General features: G+C 45.1%; 1 protein-coding gene across 5 annotated transcripts in view; it reads left to right on the forward strand.

Annotated features, from left to right (window-relative positions):
* Positions 1-1,258: 1,258 nt before the first annotated feature.
* Positions 1,259-27,960, forward strand: part of MIB2 (MIB E3 ubiquitin protein ligase 2) — a 49,660-nt gene continuing 22,958 nt past the window's right edge. For 2 of the 5 annotated variants that reach the window (XM_074560827.1, XM_074560831.1), the window contains exons 1-4: positions 13,009-13,156; positions 17,560-17,910; positions 18,374-18,545; positions 27,791-27,897. In XM_074560827.1, coding sequence (XP_074416928.1) covers positions 17,664-17,910; positions 18,374-18,545; positions 27,791-27,897 — 526 coding nt within the window. In that variant the 5' untranslated portion in view covers positions 13,009-13,156; positions 17,560-17,663. Of the gene's footprint in view, positions 1,401-1,696; positions 1,829-10,331; positions 10,434-13,008; positions 13,157-17,559; positions 17,911-18,373; positions 18,546-27,790; positions 27,898-27,960 lie in introns of those variants that run through there. The other 3 variants (XM_074560826.1, XM_074560830.1, XM_074560828.1) reach the window with 3 other exon arrangements.

Raw genomic sequence — 27,960 nt, forward strand, 5'->3', positions numbered from 1 at the left:
ATCGCGTAGGCATAAAAGTTAGAGTAACTGCTACTATGCTGTGACACTCTGCCTCAGAATTTTGTTTCATAAGCCCCAGGCAACTCTGCTGCCGGCTGTCTTTGTCTCCTCCTTTTGAGTTTTAGGGCTCTAGATACATTCCTGATGGGCTAGTGGGAAAATGAATGGGGCATGTGATTTTTTTATGACCTTGCTGCCATATTCCCGTTGTGAGTGCAGGGTCTCGTGCTGGCAAGTTCCATGCTGTGGTTTTATCACACTGGAGGCCTTCTGGCTTTGGCACAAACACATTACTCAATTTTACTGCTGTGAACACTGCTCTTCACCATCAAGGCAGGCTGCTCTTTTAACCCTTGTTCTGCTATGCAAAGCTCCCTTAGCGAAGACTAAATGTAAAACAGAATTCCAATCCGTTAGCTTCAACAGAGCCGTGCTTGACGTGCCACTGAGCAGAACGGGACAAGCGAGTGTTTACAAGGTGTCTCTGACCTCAGGAGGGACAAAGTCAGTAGAGTGTGTCCTGCCACAGGCACAAGAGATCCACACGGACAGCGTCATTGGTGTCATCAGCACAGAGATGACTGAAACTCATCAAGCTGCCTCCGCCTCTTTGAAGAGAAAGCCATTACACCTTATGCTTTTAGATTAATGCATTCTGAGTGCGACCAGCGATCCCATGCAGACAGTATCTGGGCTGTGATCTTGCAAAAAAGACATCCCCGGCAGCAGGCTGGCCAGCAGACGGCCACTAGAGCCTTTCAGAGCCCTCCTGGCCACCTGCCGAACAAAGACACACGGCACCCTTCACGCAGTTACGCTGAATCCCCAAACCTCTCTCACACTGGACTAGGTTATCCTAAAATCACCCCAAAAATCACTTAAAAAAGAGCGTCCTGGCATGGACAGCTGGCCATTCCCACAGGTTTCAATGGCCCGTTTCGCCCGCGCACCCAGGAAACTCATCCCAAATATTTATTACCCCCGACCCCACAAAGGCGTCCAGGCGAACCAGAAGCACGGGCACCAACGGGCGGGACCCTCCGCCGCCCCGTCCCCCCTCAGAGCAGCGGCGGAGGCAGGAGGGCCGCGCCGGGACGCCCTCGCCCCGCGGGGGAGCCCGCCGCCCCGCGGGGAGGCCGCGGCGTCCCCTGACGGAGGCCCCGCGGGCCGGGCCGCGCCGCGGGGGACTCCCGGGACTTGTAGTCGGCGGAGCCCGGCGGGCGGCGAGGAGGGCGGACGCAGAACTACCTCTCCCGGCATGCCCGGGCGGCTGTCAGCGGGCTGCGAGAGGCCTGGGCGGAGCGGGCGGCCCCGGGGAAACGAGGGGGGTCGAGCGGCGGCGTTGCAGCACCCTGCGGGGCGGCCGGCGGCGGCCCGGCTCCTCGGCCGCTTCCCCGGGGGTAAGAGGGAGCGGGGCCGGGCAGGGTCGCCTCAGAGCGGGGCCGCTGCCGGGGGTGTGAGGCCACCTCATGGCTTGGGCCCTGGGGGCGGTGCGGGGTCTCCGGGGGTCGGGGCCGAGCGGGGCCCCGGGGGGACGGTGGCGGCGGGGAGGTGCCGCCGCCCGGGGTTGAGGCTGCGGTGGCGGGGGCCGGCGCTGGGCTGTGGTACGGGGGAGGTCCGGGACGGGGAAGGAGCCGGTGGCTGCAGCGATGGTGCCCACCTGAGCCGCATCTCCTGTGTTCTCCCCTCTCCCTAGGCCGCTGGAGTGGGTCTGCTGCCGAGCCCCTGCGCCGAGGATGAGCCAGGGGAGGAAGCAAACACAGCCCTTGGCGAAGGACATCGCTTTCTGAAGGGGTGTCTGAATTGTCTTCTCTCTCAGCTCTGTCAGGTATGTGCCTGGTTTTTCTCCTTTTTCTTCCCTGGGCTTAGGTGGGAATAGGTCTGCTTGAAGCGTCCGGTTTTCTTGCTGCCATGGGTTGAGGCCGTAGTGAGGCACGTCTCCTTACTCCTGCTCCATTTTTATTTCTTTTCTTCTGGATGGCAAGTGCTGGCTGCCCTGGAAGATGTAAACACACGTCCTGTTTTCCTGTTCCAGAACAGGTACTGCAGGTAAATCCTTACGGGCTCAGCTGAGAGCTGGGCGTTGAGACCTTGGCAGTGATTCCTGCTGGGCATTTTGTATCACTGGAGCATGTGCCATGTACTGGATATAACTCAGAACTGAAGAAGCACGTGTGGCTTTTTCCCTCCTGTGTTTCTATGATATTTGCAATCTTCCTGAACTGAGAAGTCATGAAAAGAAGGGCCAAACCTAGAGAAGGTGGTACAACTGCATTGGAAGCATAACGTATGCTTGTTTTGATTTCCCTGCAGACACTCAACTCCAGAACTTACTTTCTGAATGTAACAAATTGTAATTTCTGTCTCACTCAGAAACAAGTGAGCTCTCTCACCTTCCTGGAGGTCACTTGGCCTTGGCTTTACTGCTCAACCTTCTCTCTTTTTGGTTAAGAGCCTCATTACATCCTCTGCCCCATCTTGTTGCTATAGGAGGAGTTTATTTGGCTCAAATGGGATACCATTCTTATTTCTCCTCTGTTTGACAGCTCCTTCGTTTCCTAAAACTACTTGCTATGAAGAACAATGCAGTTGTTCATCCTTCTAGGTCCTTCCTCCATATGTGATTACCTGTTGAGTTTTTGTCCATGGTTTCAGGATATAGATGAGTGAGTTGTCAAGGGATGCAGTTACTGTAAATTACCCACATTGTTATGATTGGAATAATGTTGTGTGTCGTGGTGATAATGGAAATCAGAACAAGAAAGCTTCAGTAGTCTTGGCAGAGCTAGAGAAGTTCTTGCCCTATTTTGAGCTTTCCTTTCTGCTCCAAGTTATCGGTGTCTAGGTTTGTGTCTGGAGCAGTGAACTTCCATTGGGCAGGTGATGGTTCCCTTCAAGAAGTTCTTCCTTAAGGCAGCCAACTAACAGGGCAGTAGATTTGGTCTCCAGTGATGCACACAGTAGTTCCGGCTCTGTCACTGATGTGGCTTCAGTACCTTATAGCTGTTTTCCATACTAACTTTGGCTGTTTCTGTGGTGGAAGAAAATGAGTTCATTTAGGACTGGCAAGCGTGCATGTAACATATTAACAGTTACCTAGTTGTCATTTAACAGCATTACGACTGATTCTGTTTCTCTTCAACGGTTATTCTCTTTTTAGGCTTCAAAAAAATAAATAAGTTTCCCCTCCCTTTCTCTTTGCATAGCATACATCTCTGAGTCACTGACGTGAGAAGAATCTTCATAATTGTATCGTACTGGGGTTGGCTTAATTCTCTCCTTATTATGATGTTGCTGTATAGCTTCATATGTTTTGACATTTATTTTGAATGCATGTTTGAAGCTCTGTGACTGTGAAAATACTGTGCCAAATTAGTGTGTAAAGAATCAGTTATTTTCCGGCTTTGGTCTGCAGTGGCCACTAATCCACTGCTGGGATTGTTTGGCAGAATTGGGAGTCCGTGCATAGTCTCTTTCCACTAAAACTTTGACAAATGTCTTGGAAGTTGCAAAAATTGTGGAAGTACTACAAGTGTGGTGGTTGCAATTGTCTCCTTCCATTTTTACTTGGTAAGGGGTATGTTCATGGCTTTCTAAGCTACCTTGATCGACAAGTGTGTGGCGACGTGATGACCACGGTCTGTTCAGTGCTGTGGCAGTTCTCTCTGAAACAAGCTCATCTCTTGCCTTGCGTTCGTGTAGCATTAGTGTTGGGCACTTGTGGAGACCGGTCTTGGTTGCCTGTGATTTCGCTGAAGTTGAAGGCTTTCTCCAACTTGATAATTACGCTGTCCTAGGTCATGTTGTCCCTGCCTGCCTGTTCCCATCAAATCTGTTTGCCTTGCTCATCATCTCTGATACAGAACTGCTCCTGGGCTCTGGCAGAATTCAGGGTGACACCACTTACGACAGTACTGATTGTGCCCTTTCATTTTGAGTTGCTGTTTTCCAGGGATCCAGGAATAGAATGCAAAGTCCTGCGAGCAGACTATTTGAGTTCTAGTTGTTTTTCAAGGATTCTGATTCATTGTTTGTCAAGGGCATTTATGGAGGGGGCAGGGTGTTGTAATACAGCGTGCTCACACCAATGGAACTTTCAGTGCACTCTCATTAGAAGCTCTGATTGGAGAGAGATCCCTGGACGCTCTTCTATCCTTAATCAAAGAGTGAGAAAGTGGAGTCTCTTCTTTCTTGGGAGGCTTACAGAATTTAAATATTTCTGCTCCCTCTGTAACGAGAGCTGTAGTGGTGTTTGAAATTTCTGAGAATATGGAACAAATCTTGTTGTGTTTAGACTGGCTGTCTGTGGAAAATGGCATCAGCGAAGTTGTGCGTGTGCTAGTGGGACAGTAAACGGCTTGATCTTAGACCTCAGTCCACGTTCCTTGATGTGACCCCAAGGAATGCAAAGATACGTGCTGGATGGTTGATACTTTCTTTTTTTTCCCTAGTGACTAGTATGGGCTAGGCTGTGGAGAACAGAACTTGGGGCTAGGATAAGTGAGCTTTGTTCCTGGCTCTGCCACCAATTCAGTATACGTCTATGGCTCCATTTCCCATCTGTAAAGTGTTCTTACCTTCTTTAAAGTACTGAGCTATCCAGAGCTGAAAGATAACATCTGTGCTTCTAAAATGAACAAACCTGTAAGTGAATTGGTGTACATGCTGACCCTCAAACCTTCGTTAAGTACCAGGGAGGAAAGCAACAGCTGACTAACTACTCAATTCACTTTGCTCCTACTCAGCTGATGTCTCTCTAGCCAAAGGCATGTCAGGATAGATTAGGCTTAAACCTTTTGATCTGATTTCAGAGCACAGAAAGGGCAAGTTCCAGGCTGAAAACTGACAGGAGTGCAGCGTTGACCGTTCTGAAAGCCTGAGGGGAAATCTGAAAGTTGGTAGGATTTGCTTTCAAGGCTCATCAGATATTCAGCAGGTTTTATGCTGCAGCTTGCTCTATGCCAGAGTCTGAAGTAGCTGCTTCTCATTTTGAAAAGTTGGAGGAAGTTGTGTTCCTAATTCGGATGATTTGTGATCCTATTGTATCATCGCTGCTGAGGGTACCAGAGTCTAAATATCTATGAATGGCCATATCACAGAACCACAGAACTGTGTTTTCTCCAACTGACTATTCAACCATGTCTGCCAGCAGGACTCCTGCAGTAATGTTAGTCTTCTGATTTTTGAATGTCTTGGGGAGAAACTTACTGCCTTTCTGGACAGACAAGGCTATTGTGTAAATAGATTGGAGAATTATGAACTTTTAAGTGATTTAACCCAGATTTTCATGGTGAATAGGAGTTGATAGCTGGTGTGAGAGAGATGCAGACCTGAGCCTTACACCATCAGCTCTAGGCCAGATGGTCTTGCCTCTGAGAATTATATTAGAGCAATGTCTAAGTAAGATCATAGTTGAAATCTGCTGCCAAGACAGATTTCTCACTGTTGGAATATGTTTCTGTGTGGTCCTCCATTTCTAGGTGATTGAAAATAGGTCTGGAAGGGATTTTGATGAGGCCACCATCCTTTTCCACAAGGCATGATGAACTACAGCCAAACCATTCCTGATAGATATGTTGAGCTTGTTCTTTAAATAATGGAGATTTTCTAGCTTCTCTGGATGGGACTTCACTCAACTTTTTTTTTTTTTTTTTTTAAATATTGTGACTTTTGTCAGTGTTCTGAATGGGCACAAAAAGACCTGCTAGCCAGTGCAAGGGATGCCAGACTGTTGGCCACTGACCCCTTAATGCCAATGGCCAGAAAAATGATGGTGGTACTTGGTAGGAGAGAGGAGAGGAGTTACTCAATGCAATGCTTGTGAGTTTTTGTATTTTTGCCTTTTGCCACAGGGATCTTCCATGGAGAATATGGGAAAGTTAAAATACCATTCTCCCATTTTTTCTATGTAAGGTGAAAAAGACCTTAATTCAAACTTTGCAAATAATTGCCTTTTTTTTTTTTTAACAACATTACCTGGTCGTTGTGTGTGGTTTTGGGCAGGGGGTGTGTGTGTATGTTTGTTTTTACTGTAATGCAATATAAATTTAACTTTGAAATCTGCTATTGAGAAAAAAAGGGATTCTCATCAGCCCCAGCCACTGAGCTTTTTGAGGCTTGAGGCAGCAATCTGCGAACTGTCAGGTCCAATTAAAGCAAACGGCTGGAGCTGTTTTTCTCCCTCCTGGAGAGAACACAGTTCATCAAAAGCCAGAAGGAAATTTCATCGGGCTCATGAGCAATTATCTTGTGGGATGTAATAAGAGAGATCCACTAGATGCCCAGTGTGAACTTTCACTTACAATCACTCTTAATTCTCCAGTGGGCAGATGAGCACTGATCTCACCAATTTAAAGCCTGAAGTGTCTGTGTTCAGGAGAAGCTGGTAGAGGGAACTTATTCTTTTGTAGGGTTTGACTGATGTTGACTTGTAAATGTGAATTTTAAACATCCCTGATCTGGCAAAAGATATCACACCTTTCTGTGCATTGCAGGCTAACCCAAGTAGGGAGCCAAGCACTACCCAGCTGCTTGCTCACTTCCACCGCCGTGGGACAGGGAAGAGAACTGGAGGGGTAAAATTGAGAAAGCAGGACTTCATCAGGTATAATAGTTGCTTGGGAAGGCAAACACCATTATTCCAAACGTCCACCCTTCCTATTTCTTTCCCCCAACTTTTATTGCTGAGCACGATGTCGTATGGGATGTCCCTTTGGTCAGTTGGGGTCAGCTGTCCTGGCTGTGTTCCCTTATTCTTGTGCACCCCCAGCCCATCGCTGGCAGGGCAGTGTGAGAAACAGAAAAGGCTTTGACACCATGTAAGCACTGTTCAGCAATAGTTAAAACATCAGTGTGTAATCAATGCTGTTTTGATCACAAATCCAAAACAGAGCACCAAACAAACTACTATGAAAAAAATTAACTCCGTCCCAGCCAGAACCAGTGCACTGTGGTATGCCACAGCTTCTGTTGTTGGAAGCCTGTGACAGCTGTTTATTTTGGGCTTACTGGTGGTGTTTCCCAAAGGTTATGTTTGCATTTGTGTGATCTAAAGCAAATATTGACCTTCTGTGCAATTCAGTTTATTTCATGAGTCCGGTCCATTAGTTAGCACAGAGCTGATTCATTAAAAATAGTGTGCTATATCTTTTCTCCTGGTAGATCGTTTGGCTGATACTGTCGCCTTCTGTTTGACTTATTTTGTTATCCCTTTTCAGTCTTGGAACTTTGGTCATAGAACTTGGTGACAAAAGCAGTTTGGATTGAGGCTATGCAGATGAGTGCTTGGTTTTGGAAGCAGGTTCACTTTTCTGTGTCTGTTGTGGTCATAGGTAGGTTGAAGTTTGAGTAAAGTGAGAATTGAAGGTTCAAGGCCAACTCAGTTCTGCTTTGATAGCTCTGGAAGACTATCACACCTAACTGGAAGAAATTCTCTGGTTAGTATATTTCTTGAGACTTCAGCCATATTGAAGCTGTGGTTTTTTGAATCCCATCTGCAATAAAAATTAAGGAGAGGTGTCTTCTATCTGAGTCTTCAGTTGTGGTAGTCCTGGACCTGAAAGTAGGCAGTACTTTTTGTCTGTTTAGCCTCAAAAGTACAGAGGACTTCAGAGCATTCAGGTATAACAGCAAAGGACTCTGGGCCCCAGTGTTTGTACTTAAAACCAAGACATTTAAATTTTGTAACAAGGAAAATAGAAGATAACCCTGCAGGGTTTTTTAAATACTGTCTCACCCTTTGGAATCATGTGGGATGCTGACCTTTTTGGGCTGTGGAGCCAGTTTTTTTCCTAGCGCATCTTCCTTGCAGTCCAGATAATAGTCTGGTATATGCAAACTGTTAAACAATAGAGGTAATGCCTTTACCCCTAAGGGACAAGTGGTGGTGCCTGTGCATTTCATTTTCTTGTTTGCTATGATGCATTTTCTTCTTCCAGTGATGTCTTTTACAGTGTGAAGACAGCGTGACCTTGAGACTGAGTCACTCCACTGGGATTATTGTAATCTGGTGCGTCTGGCTCTGCCATGGACAATCTCAGAACAATCACTGAGTGCTCCTCTGTCACAATTCTGAATGAGGATGTTGGCTTTTGTCCAGTTGTCTCTTGTGCTCTTCCTTAGCTAATCAGAGCTCACCTTTGACAGCGTTTCATGCAGCAGCCAGCTCAGTTGGCTTTTGTGTCCACTGAAGCTGTTAGGTACTGCCATACTCAAACATAACGAACCCAAAAATGTAAGATGTGCAACTTCTCTATAACTTCTTCCATCTTTAGGATCTATTCTGAGATTGTTTGCCATTTTTTAGGAAATCAGAATGCTGGGGTCAAGCTTCTCAAGGAGGGTTTGCACAAAACTATTTTTATTTAATATTAATAAATCTGCTGGTGCTTCTTTTAGGCCTGCATCCTTTAACAAGGTGAAAGAATCGATAGTAGAGCCAGCATGATAACTGCTGAAAATATGGCTCCTGTAACTCAAAAGGGAAGGCAACGTTCCCCTCTCACCGTAACAACTCAGTGCTAGGATACAATCAGTGTAAATGGAACGTGAAATTCAGTTTGGGCAAAACAGATCAATGGACTGGCATTTGTAAAGGACAAGTGTTGATTGTAGAGATAAAATGTGCTCAATGGGACCATCTTTAAGCATAGCGCCTGGCTAGTTATTTTTAGCATTTCCTCACTCTATGTCCCAGTATTTCAGGATGTGTGCCTACTCTTACACAGTGAAGCTGAAATGACTAGATATTAATCCCTGAGCAAAGGCATATTAATCACCTGCTTTATTCTGTTTATGTAATACAGTTAAATATACTTTGAGAGCAGGTGAGGTATAGGGGCATGGAAATGGTTTAACCTCATGCAGACATTTTCTTGATTGATTGCTTTTAACAGAAGCAGCTGCTCCATTTCTAACTTTTTTCTGCTGAGAGTAATTTGTCAGTAGAATGGCTTCATTTATCTGCTGTTGATATTTAAGCTACAGAAACATCATCTGCTTTTCTTTCCCCCTCTGTGCCAGTGATGCCATTTTGCAAAATTTAGACTAAACAGAAATCCTGACTCGCACAAGGAAAAGTGAAGCAAAGTATCATTGAGACCTTGTGGCTTTGCAGTGGAATATTAAAGTATTCACTTCAGGCAATTCTGCAAATCCTTTTGGTGAGTCGAGGGGGGGAATTTCACGGGTTTAGTCTAATTTCTAGTGGTTAAGTTTGTCACATAGTGGCTGAGATGGTGGCACTCTTCTACCCCAAAAGAACTGCTAGTGCTGGGAACTAAGAGTTTGCATCTTGTGTGCCGTAATTAGGCACTGCGAATTTGCAATGTGACTGGGGTCTCTAGCCATCTTTGTGTTAGCCACAAAAAATCAAGCCTTGGAAACTGCCTTCTCTGAAATGGAGAGTGCAGCCTTACTAGGCTTTTAGTCTCGGTGGCTAAACAAGACCTGATCTGACAGTGCTGCTCTTTGTGTGAACAAGGGCTGTGGAATGAGATCTGGAAAACAATAAACAACTAAATGGCCCTGACTTCATGTTTTTCCACATCAAGAAGCGGGTGCTGTGGTGTGAGGTAGTATTAAAGCCCAGTGTTTGTGAATAATTTATTGAAACAACTATTCTGAAAGCAAAAAATCTCTATCATGTGTTAAGATTCAATATTAGCCCTTATATTAGAGCTATTTTTCTTGTTTAGTAGGGTTTTTTGTATAGCTAGTAAAGGCACTATTACCAGGGAGCTTCTTAGATGAGGCCTGCTAAGGAGGCAAGGGTTTTGTTTGAGTAGTGGGGAAGACAGTTGAAAGTAAGGGAGTACCTGAGTTGAGGAGTAGATGATAAACTCGGTTCTGAAGAAATGGGGGAGAATTACAATATGTATTTCCATGGGACAGCTTTTGGGCCCAATACAAATGGACTGCATAGAAAGCCAAAGTTCAGAGTAGACAAGCAGAGAGATTTGCAAGCAGCAGAGCTGGGTATTGAACTGGTGTGAGTTGGAGTTAAGATAATAAAATGCCACGGGATAGGCAAAAATCTCCAGACAGGGCATCTGCTAGAAACTGGAGATGGTGTGCCCAGAGTTCAGGTGTGGTAGGAGCCAGGGAGGGCCTGGTCTGGGTTTGAAATTGCACAGGGCAGCACACCTGGGGCACCAGCGCCAGCTGTGGCTGACCCACAGTAAGGGTTAATGGCTCCTTGCCTCACCTGTGGGCCAGGAGAGGACAAAAGGTGGTCTTTGTCTGGTGGTATGTCACAGTAAATAATCCTTCTTGTGTTTTGCTGGGTGTCTCATCTGCTTGCATTTCATAGTGAATAAATCTGTGAAATTGTGTATATCCTTGAGAGAAATTACACTGCATCCTGTTAGTGAGAGCACATGCACGTGGCTGCTGCTGGGCTCTTACTCTTTGCTGAGGAGAAAGAAAAGTGAAGGGTAAGTCTGAATTTGATTTTATTGGCATGAATACTAGCTTTGGTAATTACCTTGGCAGCTTTGAGCCTTGGTCAGAGGTATTTGATCCCAGAGGTTGTCTATTATTAAAGAATACAACAGTATTTATTTCTGGTTTTTGCAGGTAGGGGAAGTGGGGGTAGGGAACAATACTTAATTGTGTAGATAAGCGTTGGCCAGGCATTTAGCTGTTCAACTTGTGTTGGTTTCACAAAAACACTGCTTGCGTCAGGAAAGGGGGAAAACCCTGCCAAGCCTTATTTCTGTAGGGCGAATGCCCATAGGAGTACTGTAGGAAGTAGTACTGCTGAAAACCAGCAGCACAGCCACAGCGGAAGTTCTTAAGCCAACATGAGCTGACTTAATTTAGCCAGTACACCTAACTTGCTTGGATCTCTGTTGGTGTTTCCAGTGAGAGAATATACAAAAGTAAATCTTGAAACTTTACAGTAGCAGTAGTTGATCAATCTAAGCGTTTGATGACTTGATATGACTTTTTTAAATAGCACCGAGTCCCTGAAATTCCCTCAGAAGCAAGCAGTTAAAATGTGGTTTGTGTGTGTATGGTGAGGGCTTAAAATAAAATACCTGGAGTGAGCACTACCTTTGGCGTCTTGCTGTTGCACTGTCTCCTGAAGAACGAACATCCTTCTGATTGCTTGCTTGTGCTGCGGTGAAATTATTCTGGATTTCTGCTGTTGCAGGCGGTGTTGGTGATGGGCTCTGTTCCGGGCTGTCTCTGCTGGATGTCTGTAAGCATTTTATGAGGTCTGCCCAGTCTGCGTTGGGATCAAGGAAGGATAAAGCAAGCGACGCTTGTCTTGACAGAGCTCATTGGCTGCAGTTATTTTGCTGATGTCAAGTGAATGGCGTCTTTATGCGCAGTGCCCCAGCTCTGCTTGGTGTGTTCGCCTCTTCCCTGAGAGAGATGAGTTGAGGATCAAATACCAAAGCACAATTCCACTCATTCCTTAATAAAATTCACAGCTGGAATGTCCCTGGCATCCCTTTGTTGTGCTTTTTAAGTCCCTATGAGCACTGGTCTAATGAGCACTGATGCAAAAGGATCATTGGCCATTTCGGTGATGCCTGTAAGTGTTTGCATTAACTTCATCTGGTTACTGCCAATTGCAGCTATTGATTGTTATGGCTCTGTTAGTTACACTCTGTTTCCCTAATCCTTTCAACGCTTTCTGTTGCTTTTGAATGGAACAATCTCGTCAACATTACTTTACTGTGCTGCTCTTACTTCTTCTGCCTGTTTCACAGAGAATGAAAGTCTGTAGAGTTAACTGAGATATAAACTCACTCCCAGCCTGCTGCAAGTTCATTTAATAAACTCAAGTCTGTGTGTAGTTCTTTTTGTGCTGCTTATTCACTATTTGTATGAGATGGGCAGTCAGGGCAGGAGCGGGGGGGGGGTGGTGTCTCAGAAGACAGGCCGTAAAACTCTTTAGATCCTCTTCTAATAAAATAAGCTGCTTTACCCACCTCTGAGTTGTGCTGAGGACGCCAAAGCTTAATTCTTGTACTCATTGCATTGTATACCATGTGCAAAAGGTCACGTGGAAGAATGGTTTTATAGCTCCATAGTACTGTCACGGGGGCAGCGTGAACACAATGTGTGTTGGATAAACAAATACTGAGTTTCAAGAAGTGTTGATCTGCCTGTTTTTGTCCGGCGGAGGACAGAGTGTTTTCTCCTCTCAGCAACATTACGTATTTTGTGTCTCTGAATGGGAATTTATGGAGCAAATCTTGACTCCTGTGACGACTGTACCCAGACCACCCGGGATCCACCAAGGTGAAGATTTCTCCCTGGGTTGGCAGTCTCTGGTGCCGTTCCAGCGTACCCCGCCTTGCGTAGTCATGTTCGTGTCAGGGGCTCAGCACTGGCATTCAGAGCCTGGACAGGAGTGGGAGTCTGAAGGAGGATGCGAAACGTTGCTGTGAGGGAACCGCATGTGGTCTGGTGCTGTGGCCGGGGCTGTCTGGGCCGGATTCGGGGCTTTTAAAGCATAAAAATAGCGATGCTCACTGCGACCGTTCTCCAGGGAATCTGTCCTGGACATGTCTGTCTCCAGCTGGCTGGAGAGCAGAGCTGGGAGTCTCTTGAGTGCTGTCCCGAGGGAACATGGCAGCTCCTCGCTCGCTGTCGGCCCCGTGTAGATGACTGCGAGGGGACAGGTTCTGGCCCTGGGTCACTGCCGGGGCTCTCGGAAGGAAACACGGCTTTTACCTCGCCTCAGGGCTGTGGAAGCAGGCCGGGCCAGCGCCTCAGGGCAGGGCCGGGCGGGGAAGAGGGAGGCTTGCCCTCATCCCGGGTGAATCTTCCTTCGCCAGCAGGTTCTGCCCCTCGCAGCCCTGGGGCTGGGTCTCTCCGCAGCTTTCCTCGGGGAGGTGTCCATTATCGGGGATGCCCTGAGCGTGTCTGGCCACCCCCCCCCGGCTCTGGGCCGGGGCTCTCCGGGGCCGGGCTGGGCAGTGGCTGGCTCCGCCCGGGAGCCGCCCCGCATGGCCCGGCTCGGCTGCGCCGTGGCGGCCGTGACCGAACCGCAGAGCGGGGGGACGTGCCGAGGGAGCCGGACGGGAAACGAAACTGCCGGCCGGCGGCCGCTGTCCCAGGAAGCCCCCGGCGCTGGGCCGCGGCCGGAGGGCAGGAGCCCGCGGGGCCGGCGCGACGGGACCCGCGCCCCCGCCGTCAGGTACCGCGGGGCGGGAGTGCGGGGGGCCGGGCCGGGCCGCGTCTCTCTGAGGCCGGCGGGGCTCGGAGCTCCGGCCGCGGTGGTAGGGGATGGGGAGGCGGCAGCAGCTGCCGAGGGGTAATGGCAGGAGGCCCGTGGCTCCGGCTCGTCTGGGCTGTGTCCCGGCAACCCGGGGGCTGGCGGGAGCTGGGCTTCCCCTGCTCGGAGGCAGCTGGGCCGGGTCCAAAGGAGGGAGTCGTTGTATCCGTTTTTGGGGGTTGTAGCCCGTGGTGTGCATTGTGTGCCTTGGAAAATCACCCAGGAGCAAGGGGGTGAGAGTGAGTAGGCAGTGTGAGCTCTTTGGTAGGTGTTGGATGCTGCAGAGAGATATAATGTCCAAAATAACAAACTGTACCTGAGGAGAAGGAAGAGTCAAAGAGAATGAAAATAGTAAAGAAATGGGGGATGATGTTATTTTCCAAAATGCTTAGTGTAATTGCGTCTTCTTTTTGGGCTTGTGAATTAACAGTTGGGAAAGCTGGGTATTTCAGGCTCAAGTGAGCTGAAAAAAAACAGTAATAAAAGTTCTGCTGCAGCCATCTCCATGCCTTCACAAAGGATGCTCAGGAACTAGGAAACTAGAGGAATATCAAAGTCTGAGCTTTGCAAGCTTGTGCTGTTCGTTAGAAAAAGTGTATGATTTGCATTTGCCGTAGCCAGAGCACTTAAGGAGGCGTCCTTAGGATAGGCAAATTCTCCAAAGTGGAGTGATTCACCCGAGAAGACAGTTCAAACTGCAAAATATGTGTAAAGGAAAAAAAAACAAAACAACTTCTTACAAAAAAACCCAAACCCACAACACAAAATGAAACAAAATCACGTGCATCTTCCTCTGTTTACCATACTGTTCAAATAACTTGATAACCAAGTTACCTGCACTGGTTTTGTCAATCTGCTTACACCGCTGTTGGGTTGTGTTTACTGTGTATCCAGTACAGCAGCAACCTTTGCCTCCTATGAGGCGAATGTTGGGTTGCCTCTAGAGCACCTTCCACCAACAGCGTAATTTAAATATTGGCACGAAGTTGCAACAATGACTGCAATGAAAATGTTGCAGACTGAAGGAGCATTTTCCCTTTCTCCCCGTTCAGTATTACTGGGATTTCTTAGAATGGACTCATGGGTTCCACCTGAGCTGTTCTTTCCTGTGTCACGGTAGATGAGGTCAGAATCTTATGTCAGGATTCAGAAATATGCCTGTGTCTTATGATGGATTATTTATTCGTAGTCACTTTAAAGTCCCATGGGAAACTGGTGTTTTCTCTGTGAATCATTTCTGGCAGCTATACCGATCCTTCCGTGGAATAATTATGACCCAGACAGCATCGAGGGAGGAGTATTTGCTTCAATGAGTGAAACATTTCCACTTAGGAAGTAAATAATACTGATCTCTGGCAAGGTTCAGACCGTATGAGCATTGCAATTCATCTTACAAAGATTTTGAAAGGTTCTTTTCTCTTGTTATGCATCACCCCTGCAGATTAGATGGGAATGCAGAATGCATTTGGTGCCTTCTTGTGTGGAAAATGGAGTATTCCCATTAGGAAGGAGAGCCTTCAGAGCAGTGAGCAAGGGATTGCGTGAAGGTCATTGCAGCACAGACAACTCCATTAACTGGTATTCAGCATCACAAGTCTAGAGTTGAACTACAATAGCTTCCTCGAGCTGTGGGATTGAGCACATGTGCAGGTCCTTTGTGTGTCGTAGGGACCTGCAGAACCACGGGAGGCTTGGTGCCTGTGGCAGCAGTAAAAGTCTGTTTCCATCTGGATCCAGCTTATTATGGGCTACTGACTGGATGGATTTTTGTCCTCTCAACTCGGTACCTGTGATATTGACGGAGATTGCTGTCCCTTGGCAGTTCTGCAACAAAACACCTGATGTTGGCATGTCATATCGCATCTGTAAGTAAATTCACGGTGCAGTGAAATGATGCGCTTTTCCAGGATTCTGTCTACAAAGTGTCTTCATATACCTTGTGTATTTCACTGGCAGTTTGAAGAAGGGATCTCTGTAGCATCCGTGCCGGAAAAGTAGTGGGAAGGTGCACAGAGAAGGTGTGGTTTTGCCTGTGTGTAGGTCACACGTTTCTAGGCCCAAGGCAGTTCTGACCTGAGGTTGGTACACGCTCTGTTCAGCGTGTGTCACGATACATAGTGTGCTAGCCAGCTCTGCTGTTTTCGGGTAGCAAGGGATCATCCTCCTCTATGCTGCAGTGACTTAAATTTTATGGGTTTGTGGCACAGCCTGGAATAATCTTTTATGATGAATAATTTTTGAAACTGGCATTGCCTTCCTTGAAATGCCGAGAGTTCTGAAGCCTGTGATGTTTCATTCATTCCTGGGGAGAGGGACAAGGTCCCCTGAAACAGCATAAAACTCTTAAGGTTGGGGAGCGGCACTCCGTCCTCATCTAAATACCCTATGCTGTCTGTTGTTTCATTCTCTAAGCATGCAATTCCTTTTCCTGCTATTATTGCCTCTCCCCGCCTTCTACCAGTTCATTTGGATGAAACAAGAGGGGTCGTTGTTGTTTTTAAGGAAGAGCCATGTACAGTAATTGAACTGTGCTTCTCTTGTACCTTCGTAGTCTTGGATGTTTCCATTTGTTTTCTCTGCAGTGGGTTTGACTGTCTTGCCTGGTCAACAGCAGCCTTTTAAAAAAGCAGTTCTGCCTCTTCGTTAAAGCAATAAATTGTCTGTTTTGTTCGTCTCTGATCTGGAGGAAGAGGGTATTGTACAAATCTCATTAGGCTCTGCAATGCTTTCTAAAAAGGACATTCTTTCTTTTTGATAATTCCTCCTTTCATGAAGACAATAAATGCTGGTGCACCTTAAACTCAGGAATGTTACGTTCGCCTCCACAAAGGAAGTCTGAATGAAAGTGTTGCCCAAGGCATCTTTTAGTGATGATTAGAACAAAAGATGACATGAAGTTCACAAGGACATTTGGTTTTGATGTTGCTCTCGTGTGACAGGTGTTTGGACGTCACAGTGATGCATAGCAGGAAAAGTCTGAAGCTACAGAAATGCAAAGCTGAACAGAAATCAGGCTCTTTCTGCGTGCTAGAAACTTGATTTTGCATGAAACTACTCCTCCATACATTTAAAAGGGGATGTTTGGCTGGAGGAAGAGTTTATTTTTAGGCCTCGGTGGTTTTGGTTGCTTTATTGGTAGGCGGTAGTGTTAACAACATGTCACGTGGCACAGAGCTGCTCCTATTGCCGTGTCTGATACACGTCCTATTTGCTTGTCACCTGGTTTGTCAGCCTGCTTTGAACTGGCTCTGTGTCATGGCCGTTGGTAAGATTTGCTGTACTTTTGGAATCGGCACGTTTTGACCCTTGGCATTCTGCTGGGTTTTGGTTTTTTAAATTTTGAGAAAATTTTGGATGATACGGATAGCTTGAGAGGAAGAGGGAGAGACCCAGGGATGCCCAAAGATAAAAGGATGCTACAGTAGATTTTTCCAGCTTGTCCCTAAATATTGAAAGCCACGCTCTTCTCTCTTGTTGTTCTGGTAAAGAGGTAAACCAGGCTTTGACAATCTATTTGATTTCATTCAAAGTTGTGGATGTGCTGCATCTGTGTGGTATTCATCTCATTTACCAATTGTCATGGCAACAGCTGGGAAGGCTATCCCAAGCTTTTACTGATCCCAGCACAAAATCTGCAGTGCTTATTGCGGGTAAGCAATAACCCTTCCTGGTTCCTGCTGTAGCTGGCACTGATAAATAGCAGCCAAGATTGACATTTCCCTGACACTGGCACTTCTGTTAAAGCTGCTGTTACTTCTGAAAAACAAGCAAACATTTCTTTCCTATACATCTTCAAAACTTCCTGTATCCCAAAATCAAAACCAAACTTTCTGGGCAAGTGAAACTCAACACTGCAGTATTATGTGGTAAGGTGATTATGAAGAGTCTTCCTCAAGAATAGACTGGTATTAACTTTTTGTTGCTAAAATCATGCTGCTGGTGTTTTCCTGGTCATTTCTTTCAACTCTCTTTTCCGTGCTTTTTTGTTTCTCTTGCCGTTGTGTCTCTGGTAGCTGTTGCACGTATCCTGAATTTGAAATGAAGGGCTGGTACTGGAGTTTTGTAAGGACTTCTTGCCCAGTTCTGTTCTCTCATACCCAGCGTTCTGGAATAAGTCTTCTGAATGTTACGCAGATGTTTCTGTGCCTTGGAAATCCGGCTAGTTTGTGTATCCTTCCCATCTGTGCTAAAGCTGTGAGGATCCCTGTTTTAAATAAAGCACAGATTTATCTACTCAGTGGGTCAAACCTCTTCTGTAACCAGGTCATTCTGGGGAAAACGTGATGTGTTGAGTGGCATCGCTTAATTGTATGTTGTCCTATTAGGTGTGCTGAAAATGCTGCTGACGACGCTGAATGTGTTGCTGCTGATATTGCCTGTCTCCAAGACCCTTTACGTGGAAGAATTTTAGGGATTGCTGTGCAGATCAATGGACCTGGACCCCTATGCCAGCATGCAGGTTGGGATGCGGGTAGTTCGTGGAGTGGACTGGAAATGGGGCAACCAGGACAGCGGTGAAGGGAATGTTGGGACTGTGGTTGAGATTGGTCGGGCAGGCAGCCCAACCACTCCAGATAAGACTGTGGTCGTGCAGTGGGATCAAGGCAACAGAACCAATTATCGGACTGGATTCCAAGGGGCTTACGACCTTCTTCTCTATGATAACGCACAAATAGGTAAGTGTAGCACGGACAAGAAGCACAAACGCTAGTGCTGTAGACCCATATGTAACTCCCACCTCACATGCTAGCTGGAACGTTAAGCCTTTTGTAACTGCCGCTGGACTGATGCTGAGCAGCAGCGTACGCTCAGCCGATTCATGGCAGTGAAATTTCTGTTGGCCTCTGTGCAAAGGCTTTTCTTTCCTCTTTCTTTTTTATCTGTGAGTCTAAGTTTTGCTGGCTTTGTCATTTTGTTAGATTCTGGCATGACTCTTGGGATGAGAATCCCTTAGGCCAGGAAATGGATGCTTCATATTACACATATCACTTCATGTTATATTATTGCATCATCTCTGATACACGCACAGTACGTGATCTTTTTCTTTTAAAACATGCTGTTATAGTTTTAAGAGCCTGGTCAGCCTAGTTTCTCTGGATTTTGTGTGGATCTTATATTCCTTTGCTTTTGTTCTCCTAGGTGTCCGTCACCCTAACATCATCTGTGACTGCTGCAAGAAGCATGGTATACGGGGAATGCGGTGGAAATGCAAAATGTGTTTTGACTACGACTTGTGCACACAGTGTTACATGAACAACAAGCACGATCTGTCTCACTCCTTCGAGCGCTATGAGACAGCACACTCACAACCGTAAGTGCTACAGGGGAAGCCCAATTAACCATGGTGAGATTTACAGGTCACTCTTCTATAGCAGTGGTCTTCAAAATGGGGCGTTACGTGCCCCAGGGGGTGTGTAAGCTGATCTATTGAGGTGCAGGAACAAAATAGTAGAGCTTAATTGTACACTGCTGTATAATTTAAAAAGAAATAAATGTACATATATTGGGGGTGCTCAGAATTTTTTTACTGATAGGGTTGCATGATCAAAAAAGTTTGGGGACCGCTGTTCTGTAGAATAGTGTAAGGCTGGATCTGGCACTTCCATGGAGCTGCTTGAAAAAAGACAGCAAACAGAAATCAGCAGAATTTTTCTGAAAAATTAAATTAAGGTGAAAATTCAAAATGTTTGTCTACACCAGTTTTTCTTTTCCTCCTCCCCTCAAGTTAAATAGTTTCTTAGACATGCTTTGCTATTTGCTACTCTCAGATAACCAAGTGGCCACAGGGAGGCTGACAGGAATCTTGCACTCCCAAATTGTCGATTTCTTCTCAGGGTCTATACTATTCACTGAAGAACAACCCCTTCTCATTTACCCTGGACTCTGCCTCTGCACACTAGCATTGTTGGAAGTGCTACACCACTGGTGCCTGTGGAACAGTATCCATAATTTTATGCTTATTCATGATGTGCCAAAACATGGAGGTCTGTTCTCCTGTCCTAAGGAAGAACTGAAAAATAGTCTCAATAGTAGCTGAGTAGTAGTAGTTGAGGTGGGCATAAAGATGAATCTTGTAATCCTCTTGCCTTTGGGAAAAGTCAGAGGAAATCAGCTCTTGTCTCTGTCATTGATTTTCCTTTTCTTCCCCCCCCCTCCACCTTGAAAATATCACTGTGCATTGCATCTGTCTGTGGAATGAAAAGTGTAATTACTTTGCTAAAGACAGTGGTGTTGGATTTGCAGCTGTTTTTCCTCCCATATGGGAAGCTCTTTCTGGAGTTGATTACTAGAGTTTCGCCGGTGTGGCTGAGTCAGAATTCTGAGTGCTAGCAAAGGGATAGATGTTGATGTCCAAAGTTGTCCCTTCTGAGTTTCGAGGCTTGCGTTTATCCACCAGATTAGGATGTCGCTTGAGCTTGTGTTAATATGACAAGCCAGCCAGATCCTATTGTGAAACGAGCTTTGTGATTTCATATATATAAAAAAGTATGTGTATATAAAAATAGACATATGTTTTTTTCCTCTCTTTCTGTGAATATTATAGTTAGCTCCAGGTAGTTACTCAGAGGTGCCTGCTTGTGCCTTTTATTTGAGCTCTGCTGTTAAGTTACATAATCTTCCTCACATTTAAAGAAAAAAAGAAAAAAAAAAAGTAGGCAACAATTACTGTAAGAGGCTGCATTGTTGCAGAGCAGTCCAGAATGCTATCATTTATCAAAAGGCAGATTGCTAGGCAATTTCTCCCCAGGACTCTTATCCTTTGCAGCACTTAGTTCCTTTTCTGAGGAATGTGAATGGTGAAAGATGTAAAAGAGCGATTTTTCCCTTTCAAGGCTTGTATCTGACCTGTGTCTGGGCTGCCGTTTGAGTTAGGCAGTCGAGGGCTTGTTGTCAGTGTGAAAAGCGAGCTCGGAAGCCTGCCAGTACACTTGCCGGACCTAGTACTGTCCTTACGCGAGTTGTGTGGCTTTCACAAAGCGCTGCAGCACCCCTCTGGAATGTCACTGAAGCACTGGAGGGCTCTTTGGAGGTACATGTCCGCTAGAGCAGAACTTGATGGCTGATGATGCTTGCCTCTTAGTGGCTTTTGAGTTTGTTCGATTTGGTTTTTTTCCCCTAACTTCCTTCCCTTTTTTCTGTGAATGTGGTTTGTTCAGTGGTTAGATAAGATGTGATTATAAAATAACTTTTTTTTTTTTTAAGTTGATAAAAAGAAGTCTAGACATTGTCAAGAGTCTGTGATGCCAAGTCTGTTTTGTTAAAGTAGCAGTATTTTGATTTACATCGCTATGTGTTAGCAGGAGTAACGATCTTCATAATACCAAGAAGGTGATTAAAGAAAAAGGTGTGTGTGTGTGACATCAGGGACACAGCACGAGCCTGTCACATGTGGCAGTAGTTTCTGGGAGCCTCAATAAGGGGTAAAGGAAGAAGCAGCAGTAGTTGTAACTGGATAATATAACATCTTTCCTGCTGGTCCTACCTGGCGGGTATGGAATGTAGGCATGTGGAGGGATGAAGAGAAATTAGAAATCCTCAATGAAGAAGCTTCCAGTTGTGGAAAGCTGCAATTTTAAAGGTGAATGAAAGGTACATATTGTGATTCTTAGAAGTCACTAAGCTTTTGGAGAAAGCAGGCTGTCAGAAATGCTTTTTCTTTCAGTCATTGGACTGAGTTGGATGGTAGAATACTGTACTGTACCTGCAATACGTAGGTGTTTTATGCAAGAGCTTCCACCCAGGGAGCCGGCCAACTGAACCAGTTTTATTCAGAATTGTCTTGCAGTGCAGGGGCAGGAAGGAGGAACACCTTTGCTTTAATGCAAACGTAATCCTGTGATTTGTTGGTCTAGTGTTCCATAGATTGCTCTGCGTTAGGAATGGAATGTTCTGATTTAAAAAAAAAAAAAAAAAAAAGTGAAACAAGGGGCAGGGATGGAGATCACCTTTGAACGATGCCATAAAGAGGTTTTCTTTGGAATAACTGAGGTCTGAGCTGTAAAGACTCGTTGCCTTAGGCAATGCAGCATCCTTTTCGAAGAACAAAAATTGCATGCTTATGACTCACTAGTACTATTGCCTAGATCACTCATCTCAATTTTTTTGCTAAATAAAATAGAAGAGAAAACCTTTGGCAGTTGCCCAAGGACAAAAAAGAAAAAAAAGCTGTGTATTTAAAAGAACATGGTAACTGCTGTGTGCATTTGGGTTTTCTGGAGGTTCTGTTGCTACCGGCTGTTATTTGAATGGCTGTGAAACACAGGATGAGTCTCCTTTAGAGATAAAGGTTCTCTCGCCTCCTTTCTCTGGCAGGGAATGGGTATCGTTTGAGTCTTTACAGTGAGCCTCAAGCACAGTAGCGTGTTGCTTTCAAGAGCTGTGATGAGCCCATTGGAGTGTTAATTAGTCAGAAAGCGGAGCGGATGGAGAGGCAGCCCACCAAATTTGACAGCATCCCCTAATCTTGGTTTTGCATGATGAAGGAGGGGCTACTTACATATTATGGTTGTAGTCCTTGGGTTACCATCACCGAGATCAAATGTAGAATGGTGGAATGCAGCTGTGTTACGGCGCTGTCACTTCAACTGTGTCTTTAACCAAAGATCAGGAGCTGGGAGTTTCCAGTCCCTCCCTGGCCTCTGTTCTTAGTCCGTTGTGAGAGCGCATCACCGTACATCCAGTCTTGCAACTGGTACCTTTGCTGATCCTTTGGCAGGGGAAGCAAAGGCCTCTAGTAGGGCAATTTCAGAGATGGCAGTGTGATGTCCTTGTGCAGCAAATAGCTGCCACCCGCTCTGCTGCGGCCAGACCCACCACGTGGCACTTGTGCAGCTAAACCCAGGCAAGGCCAACACAGAACTGTTTGTAGCAGCTCACTAATCCTAGGATTTAGGAGTCGTTAAGCCCAGACAGACACTGCAGAGGATTCCCAATCGGTTTTATAACGAGGCTTTGAAAACACCTTTACCTGAAGGCTATTTCAGGTCTTAAATGACCTGAGTTTGAACCTCTGATGGCAGGAAGTCCTGATTTTGATTTTTTTTTTTTTTTTTTTTATATTTTGCCATTTGAAGTAATCTCTTCCTGACATCTGCCAATTGCTAGTATTTTTTATTGGTCTTGTTTGGTTTGAATTTTATGGCTGTTTTGGGAGGGGCTCTCACCCTTAGTGGAAAAGGATGGACAGCTCAGTTTCACACAAAAAAAACACGCTAAGATGTTTTTTCACAATTGTGTATCCATTTGGTGAATAAGGCTTAGTAATTGGAAGATAAATCAGTGTCTGTAAACAGGATAGCAAAGCAAAACTCATCAGGTTTATGTTAGGGCCGGAATAGTCAGGCATAATCTGGTGAGTTCTGCAAATAATCAAGTCTGAGATAATCTTCCTCTCATACAAAATATTAGTAGTGTTATATTCAAGTGCAAAAGCAGCAATGGCATTTTCCCTGCATCGCCTTCTCAGGGACGATGCTAAGTTGAATTTCAGTAGGGGATGTGGGGCATTTTACCCAGTCTGTTTTCTAGACTTCGCTCACCAATAAATCACAACCTTAATTTTTCAAAGTCCTATTTTTTCCTGGAGAACAATGGAGTTGGAGGAGCCAGCGAATTACACAGGGAAATGTTTTGTGTAATCAAGTGTAAGAAATACAAATATTTTCTCAAGTTGTGTTTTATACTGTAGACAAAACAGAGTTTGCAGTTATTTTCAGGCATAATTCTTAAACCAGCTCTATCTAGTCTAGTTACCAGCTGGATTTCTGTATCAGGTACCTTAGAAGAACAAGTGCATGCTATCATTTAGGTATGCCTGTGCAATGCAGACCCATTTAAGGCAGCTTTAATAATCCATCCTTCCACCTCTGACTGCTTATACAGTAAGCCTGAGCTAATATAGCTGCTGAGTGACAACTGCTGGCCGTTTGACTACTAGGCAATTTCCTGTAGTAACCTCTTCCACATGTGTTACTTAGGCAATGCCAGCTTAAGCTGCTCGTCTAAGAAATTTTGGTGAGTAACATTTTGAATCAAATCTGACTCTTGTGTGATAACGTGTTTCCTAACTTTTTTTTAAATGTTCATTAAGTATTTATTAATATGAATTTATTTATGAATTTTTTCTGTTAATGAGTATAATGTTAATTTAAAAAAAAAAAAAAACAAAACACAAAAGAAATGTGATTTACCAGATAAACTACCTAACTGTGCCTCCTTAAAAAAACATATACCGCTAGGGCATATCCCCACGGTAGGGTTTCCCTTATTTAGTTCGGAATATTCTGTTTGATTTGTGGAATTAGGGATTAAATTTCAGTGATGTGTTTTATCTTTATCTTTTCTGGAATTACACGATCAAAACTGTAAGCAAGAGAAATCTTCACTAAAACATCCTTAGCCTGTGTCTTGAACTGATAGTCACGTTTAAAGGATTATAACAAGACATTTCACTTTGTATGCTCACCAGTGCTTCTGTATCACTCTCAGTACAATATTCTGCCATTAAAGGCTGCGTATAGACATCTCTGAGAGCACAGTTGAGAAAAGCTACTGCCTGCAGGTCAGTGTTGAGTCTTAGGTGCGCACACACATTTTAGTTCACATTTAGTAGCCTTGGTCTGAAATCTTGCCCGCTGTGGCTTTCCAGAACTGAGTCTGATACGAGTTAGCTTTGGAGGTTAGCAAAAAGGACAGCAAGCGTTTAGCCCAGCTCAGACCACTCTGAGTTATAAACATACAGCTGGTTTTATGAAGAACAGTACCTTGGCAAGGAATAGGATTGACAATGGAAATTCTTGGTAAAGGCAGTTCCTGAAATAGGTTTCTGTGATCCTGATCCCTCACTTACTGGTGTCCTTGTCTTAGTCTGGTTCATGCTTGAGCAATCAGCATCCGCCTGCCATCTGTCAGAATCTCCTTCCTTTATCCTTTGCTGGAAGTGCTTCAGTAAAAGCTTTGCTTGGGAGGATTACAGAATCTAGAATTTCTTGCATCATTGAGGTCGGTTTTACCTGTAGTTTCTGTAAGATCTTTGCATTGGCTTTTCTTGAGGAAGCCTGTGCAGATCTTTATACGTCCTAGAAGGAGTGTGGGTTTGTACCCACTATGACCTGAGATTCTAGTTTACAGCTGTGCCTTTTTGAAGAGATTAACACAATATTTATGGCCTGCTACCTTGCAGGGTGACCACTCCTCCTGCTTTCCAGTCCTGTGCATTGTGCTTGTTTCCTCGGGTAAGAATTTTCTGCAGAGAGGTCTCTGTCTTGCAGAAGACCTTAGCTGTGCCTGGTGCGGAGGGGCTCTGACTCCCGCAGGGCTTCAGATTGCAACTGTGAATTAAAAGCAGTCTCTGTTTAAACTTCTCCAAGTCAGTTATTTTGGGCCTCAGATCTCTATCTGTTAGAGCATGGATGATGCTGGTTTTTAGCTCTCTGGAGCATAGCTCTCGGCAATGCGAAGGGCTGTGTCAGCACCTCAGTGGAACTTGAGCACCGGCAGGATAGCCACAGGGGGGTGGTTCCCAGCATGCTGGAGAGAGACATCGCTTCATTCCGTACAGAACGTGCTCCCAAGTGTTTTCTGGACTCTATAGTAATTTAATATCGTTGGAATTTGTAGGGCAGAAATGGCTGCAGACTTTGGCTGTCATAATTAAAATTGTTATTAAAGGCAATATTGCAGTGATTAAATTTATCCCTAGGGTATTTCTGCAACACACTAATAACTTTGGTTGTTATCCAGTATTTGGAACAAAACATGTTGAATTAGATCAAAACCTAAGATGTCTTGGCTCGGGACATCTGGTTCTCGCATCATTCTTCAGTGTTGCTGGTCAGCAGAGTGGTTCAGGACAAGGTCACAATTTTTATGAGGCCAGGGAAAGGCGGCAGTGACGGTGGGTTGCCTCCAGCATTTAAGTAGAATGGGAGATGGAGTGTCTTGCACTTCTTCCTTCTTTAAGGAAGCTCAGCTTTCTGCACTGGTCAGCTTTGGTTTCCTGGTCTCGAGCCCCAAATTTCACTGAAAGCGACAGGTTACTGTGAGAGCTGTTGCGATGGGAAATGACTGCTGTTATATGATTATACAAAAAGGGAAATTATGCTAGGAATATAATGAATGGTGATTATTTTGCTGTTTAAACATCTTGCTTAAGCTTAGCTTGATGCTCTACTATCACTGAGAATCTTTGCATTGAAACCCTTCCCTTGTGAGAGTCGGGTTTGGAGGAGAGAAGTATATTTTTAACACTTTGTCTCAGGACTTTACTAAGACATCTTTGATAAATTGTTAGAAAAGCATTCAAAATACAGCAAAACCAGCATGCTGTAGCTAAGCTGTTTCGGATGTAGTACACAAATCCATGCTGGTTTTTGAAGCCAGTCTATAGTGCGTGACACAGTGCGATAAAATGAATGCTGAACAGTGTTTCTTTTTAGCTGACCTTTTTTCTAGCCCTCTTTCATTATCTTCTCTTTCACAACAACTGCCGGCCTTCATGGTGTTTAAAACAGACAAAACCTCAACCCTTCAAAAAATGGTCTTGTTCTTCCTCCTGTTGATAATGAACGTTCAACAAGTATATGTGTAAATAACCTCTCCCTCTTTTTAAACACATTAAGTTGTAAAGCACGACTGTTAACAAGTTCAGAAAGGTAAAAGACTTAGGCTTTTGATGGATAAGTAAACAGTAAGTTCAGGCATAAGCTTGTTATCCTTCTGAGTCTCCACCTTCTCTCTCTAGGTATTAGATGGAAAATAAATACAGCATTCCGAGGTCAGCCCTCCCCCCGGATAGGCTTCCCCTCCCCTTCCCCTGGGGAACAGCTGCTGAACTTGGTTTTGCTCTGTCTGGTCTGGGAGTTGCCAAGAGCCTGTCGGGAGGAGGTGCGCAATTACTGGTATGGATTGCGGCGCCTTTGCAGTCACCTAGAAAAGTGGATTGTACCCTGGGCGAGCAACACAAATAGGTCCGTAAGGACTTTGGTGGCTTGGTATCTCATGAGAAAGCTTCCTGCTAGGGAACAGAGACTAGGAACAGCACGCACAAAACCAGCAGAGAAGCTGCTGTGACATTATGGGAATTGGAAGCTGCTTTAACAGGACATCAGACCCTCTGTTTACTATCACGTAGGTATTTTTTTTCCCTTTTTTCTTACGATGGATCAGTGTGTATGCCCGTGATGCAGATTGCAGGGCGCATAGAAATGTCTGTGTTATCCTGAAAACAGTCTAGACACAACACTGCAGGTCTAATCTGCTCTGCTTTTCAGCAAGTGAGCTGGGCTGGGCAGTCTGCAGCTTAGGTTATGAAATGTGCTGAACTCCTTCTGACTGAGCTAGCAGACTGCCTGAGCCATTAATGCCTTCATGCAGCGTACCCTGGTAATGTCCATAAGCATCGCCATAAACTTAACGATGGGACGATGAAACGAGGGCAGCTGAAAGTCAGTTCCACTCTCCCTCTGAAGGGATGTCAGACTTTCTGGAGAAGTTACTAATTTTCTCCTTACTTCCCTCTTTTTTTCCCCCCGCTCTGTTTTAAAGACATGTTTTAATTGTGTTGAGACTTGTATTATTCGACTTGGGTGTCCTCCTGGATTGTTAGTGGCAGAGCCGGCAGTGAAAACTGACATGTTACGATGTTTAGGATTGCTTGATGGTATTTGTAGCAGGGCTCCCCCTGCTCCATGCAGGCAATGGCGTGAAGTTGCTAAAGCCAGATTTTGATGATTTTCGTTTGCAGGTGTTGGTAAATATTTATGTTAAAAAGTATTAATTTGCATGCGTTCAGGGTAATCACACTTGGTCCTCGGTGAGCTGCCTTGCCCTAATATAGTTTGTGGTTTGTGCACTTCATAGAGTGAGTGGGGATTTTTTTCTTCTTTGGAGCTACTGGATTTTATTTTTGCCTTGCACAACCCCCTTGAAGTTCTGAAAGAAGGATGGTCTTTTTCTCCTTCGCAGCTAGGCATGTGAGTGAATGTGATTGTTTTGAATCGTTGTATTTTTGTGTGTTCGACTTCCTGAGACAGGAAGATGAGCTTCTGGTGTCTAACAACGTGAGAGAGACCCCACCACAGTCCTGCCGCTCGTGTGTAGGTGCATGTTTGTCCCGGCAGACTGTCACTGAAGTGTGCCTGTTCCTCCTGCTCACAGCAGCCTCTATTCCCAGTTATTTGCATCTCACAGTCGAGGGAAACACAGAACTTTTTTAAAGCTCACTATGGGTCTCACGTTTTTTGGTAATGTTTGAAGATAAAACTGTCTTCTTTAGCCCAGTGTATTATTCACTAGTTGTCTTTCTGCCGTCAGTGGAACAGTGCCTAAGTGTTCTGACCTTCCTGGGGAGACCGGCTTTTAGGATCAAAGACCCTGTTCAACTCTTTTATTGTTTTCTCTTCCTTCTTACATGCTTTTCAGAACTCAAGCCACATTTTCCTGTATGTAAGTGTGGCAAACTTGTTCCTCGTCTGACAGACCTCAGTTGGAACAGAGCCTTATAAAGGGTGAATAGTAACAATAAATTAATTTGTGTTCTGTTATTTTATTTTCCAGAGTTCTAGTGAGTCCTCGGCAGAATTTGACTCGCATCACATTGAAAGGCACTTTCCAGGGAGCTAAAGTGGTCCGTGGCCCCGACTGGGAGTGGGGTAACCAGGATGGTAAGCTGCTTTTGAGACGTCCCGTAAAACACCATTCAAGTTTTTTATTGTTTTTATTTGATT

The sequence above is a fragment of the Larus michahellis genome, chromosome 16 (genome assembly GCF_964199755.1).
Source record: "Larus michahellis chromosome 16, bLarMic1.1, whole genome shotgun sequence".
Classification (NCBI taxonomy): Eukaryota; Metazoa; Chordata; class Aves; order Charadriiformes; family Laridae; genus Larus; species Larus michahellis.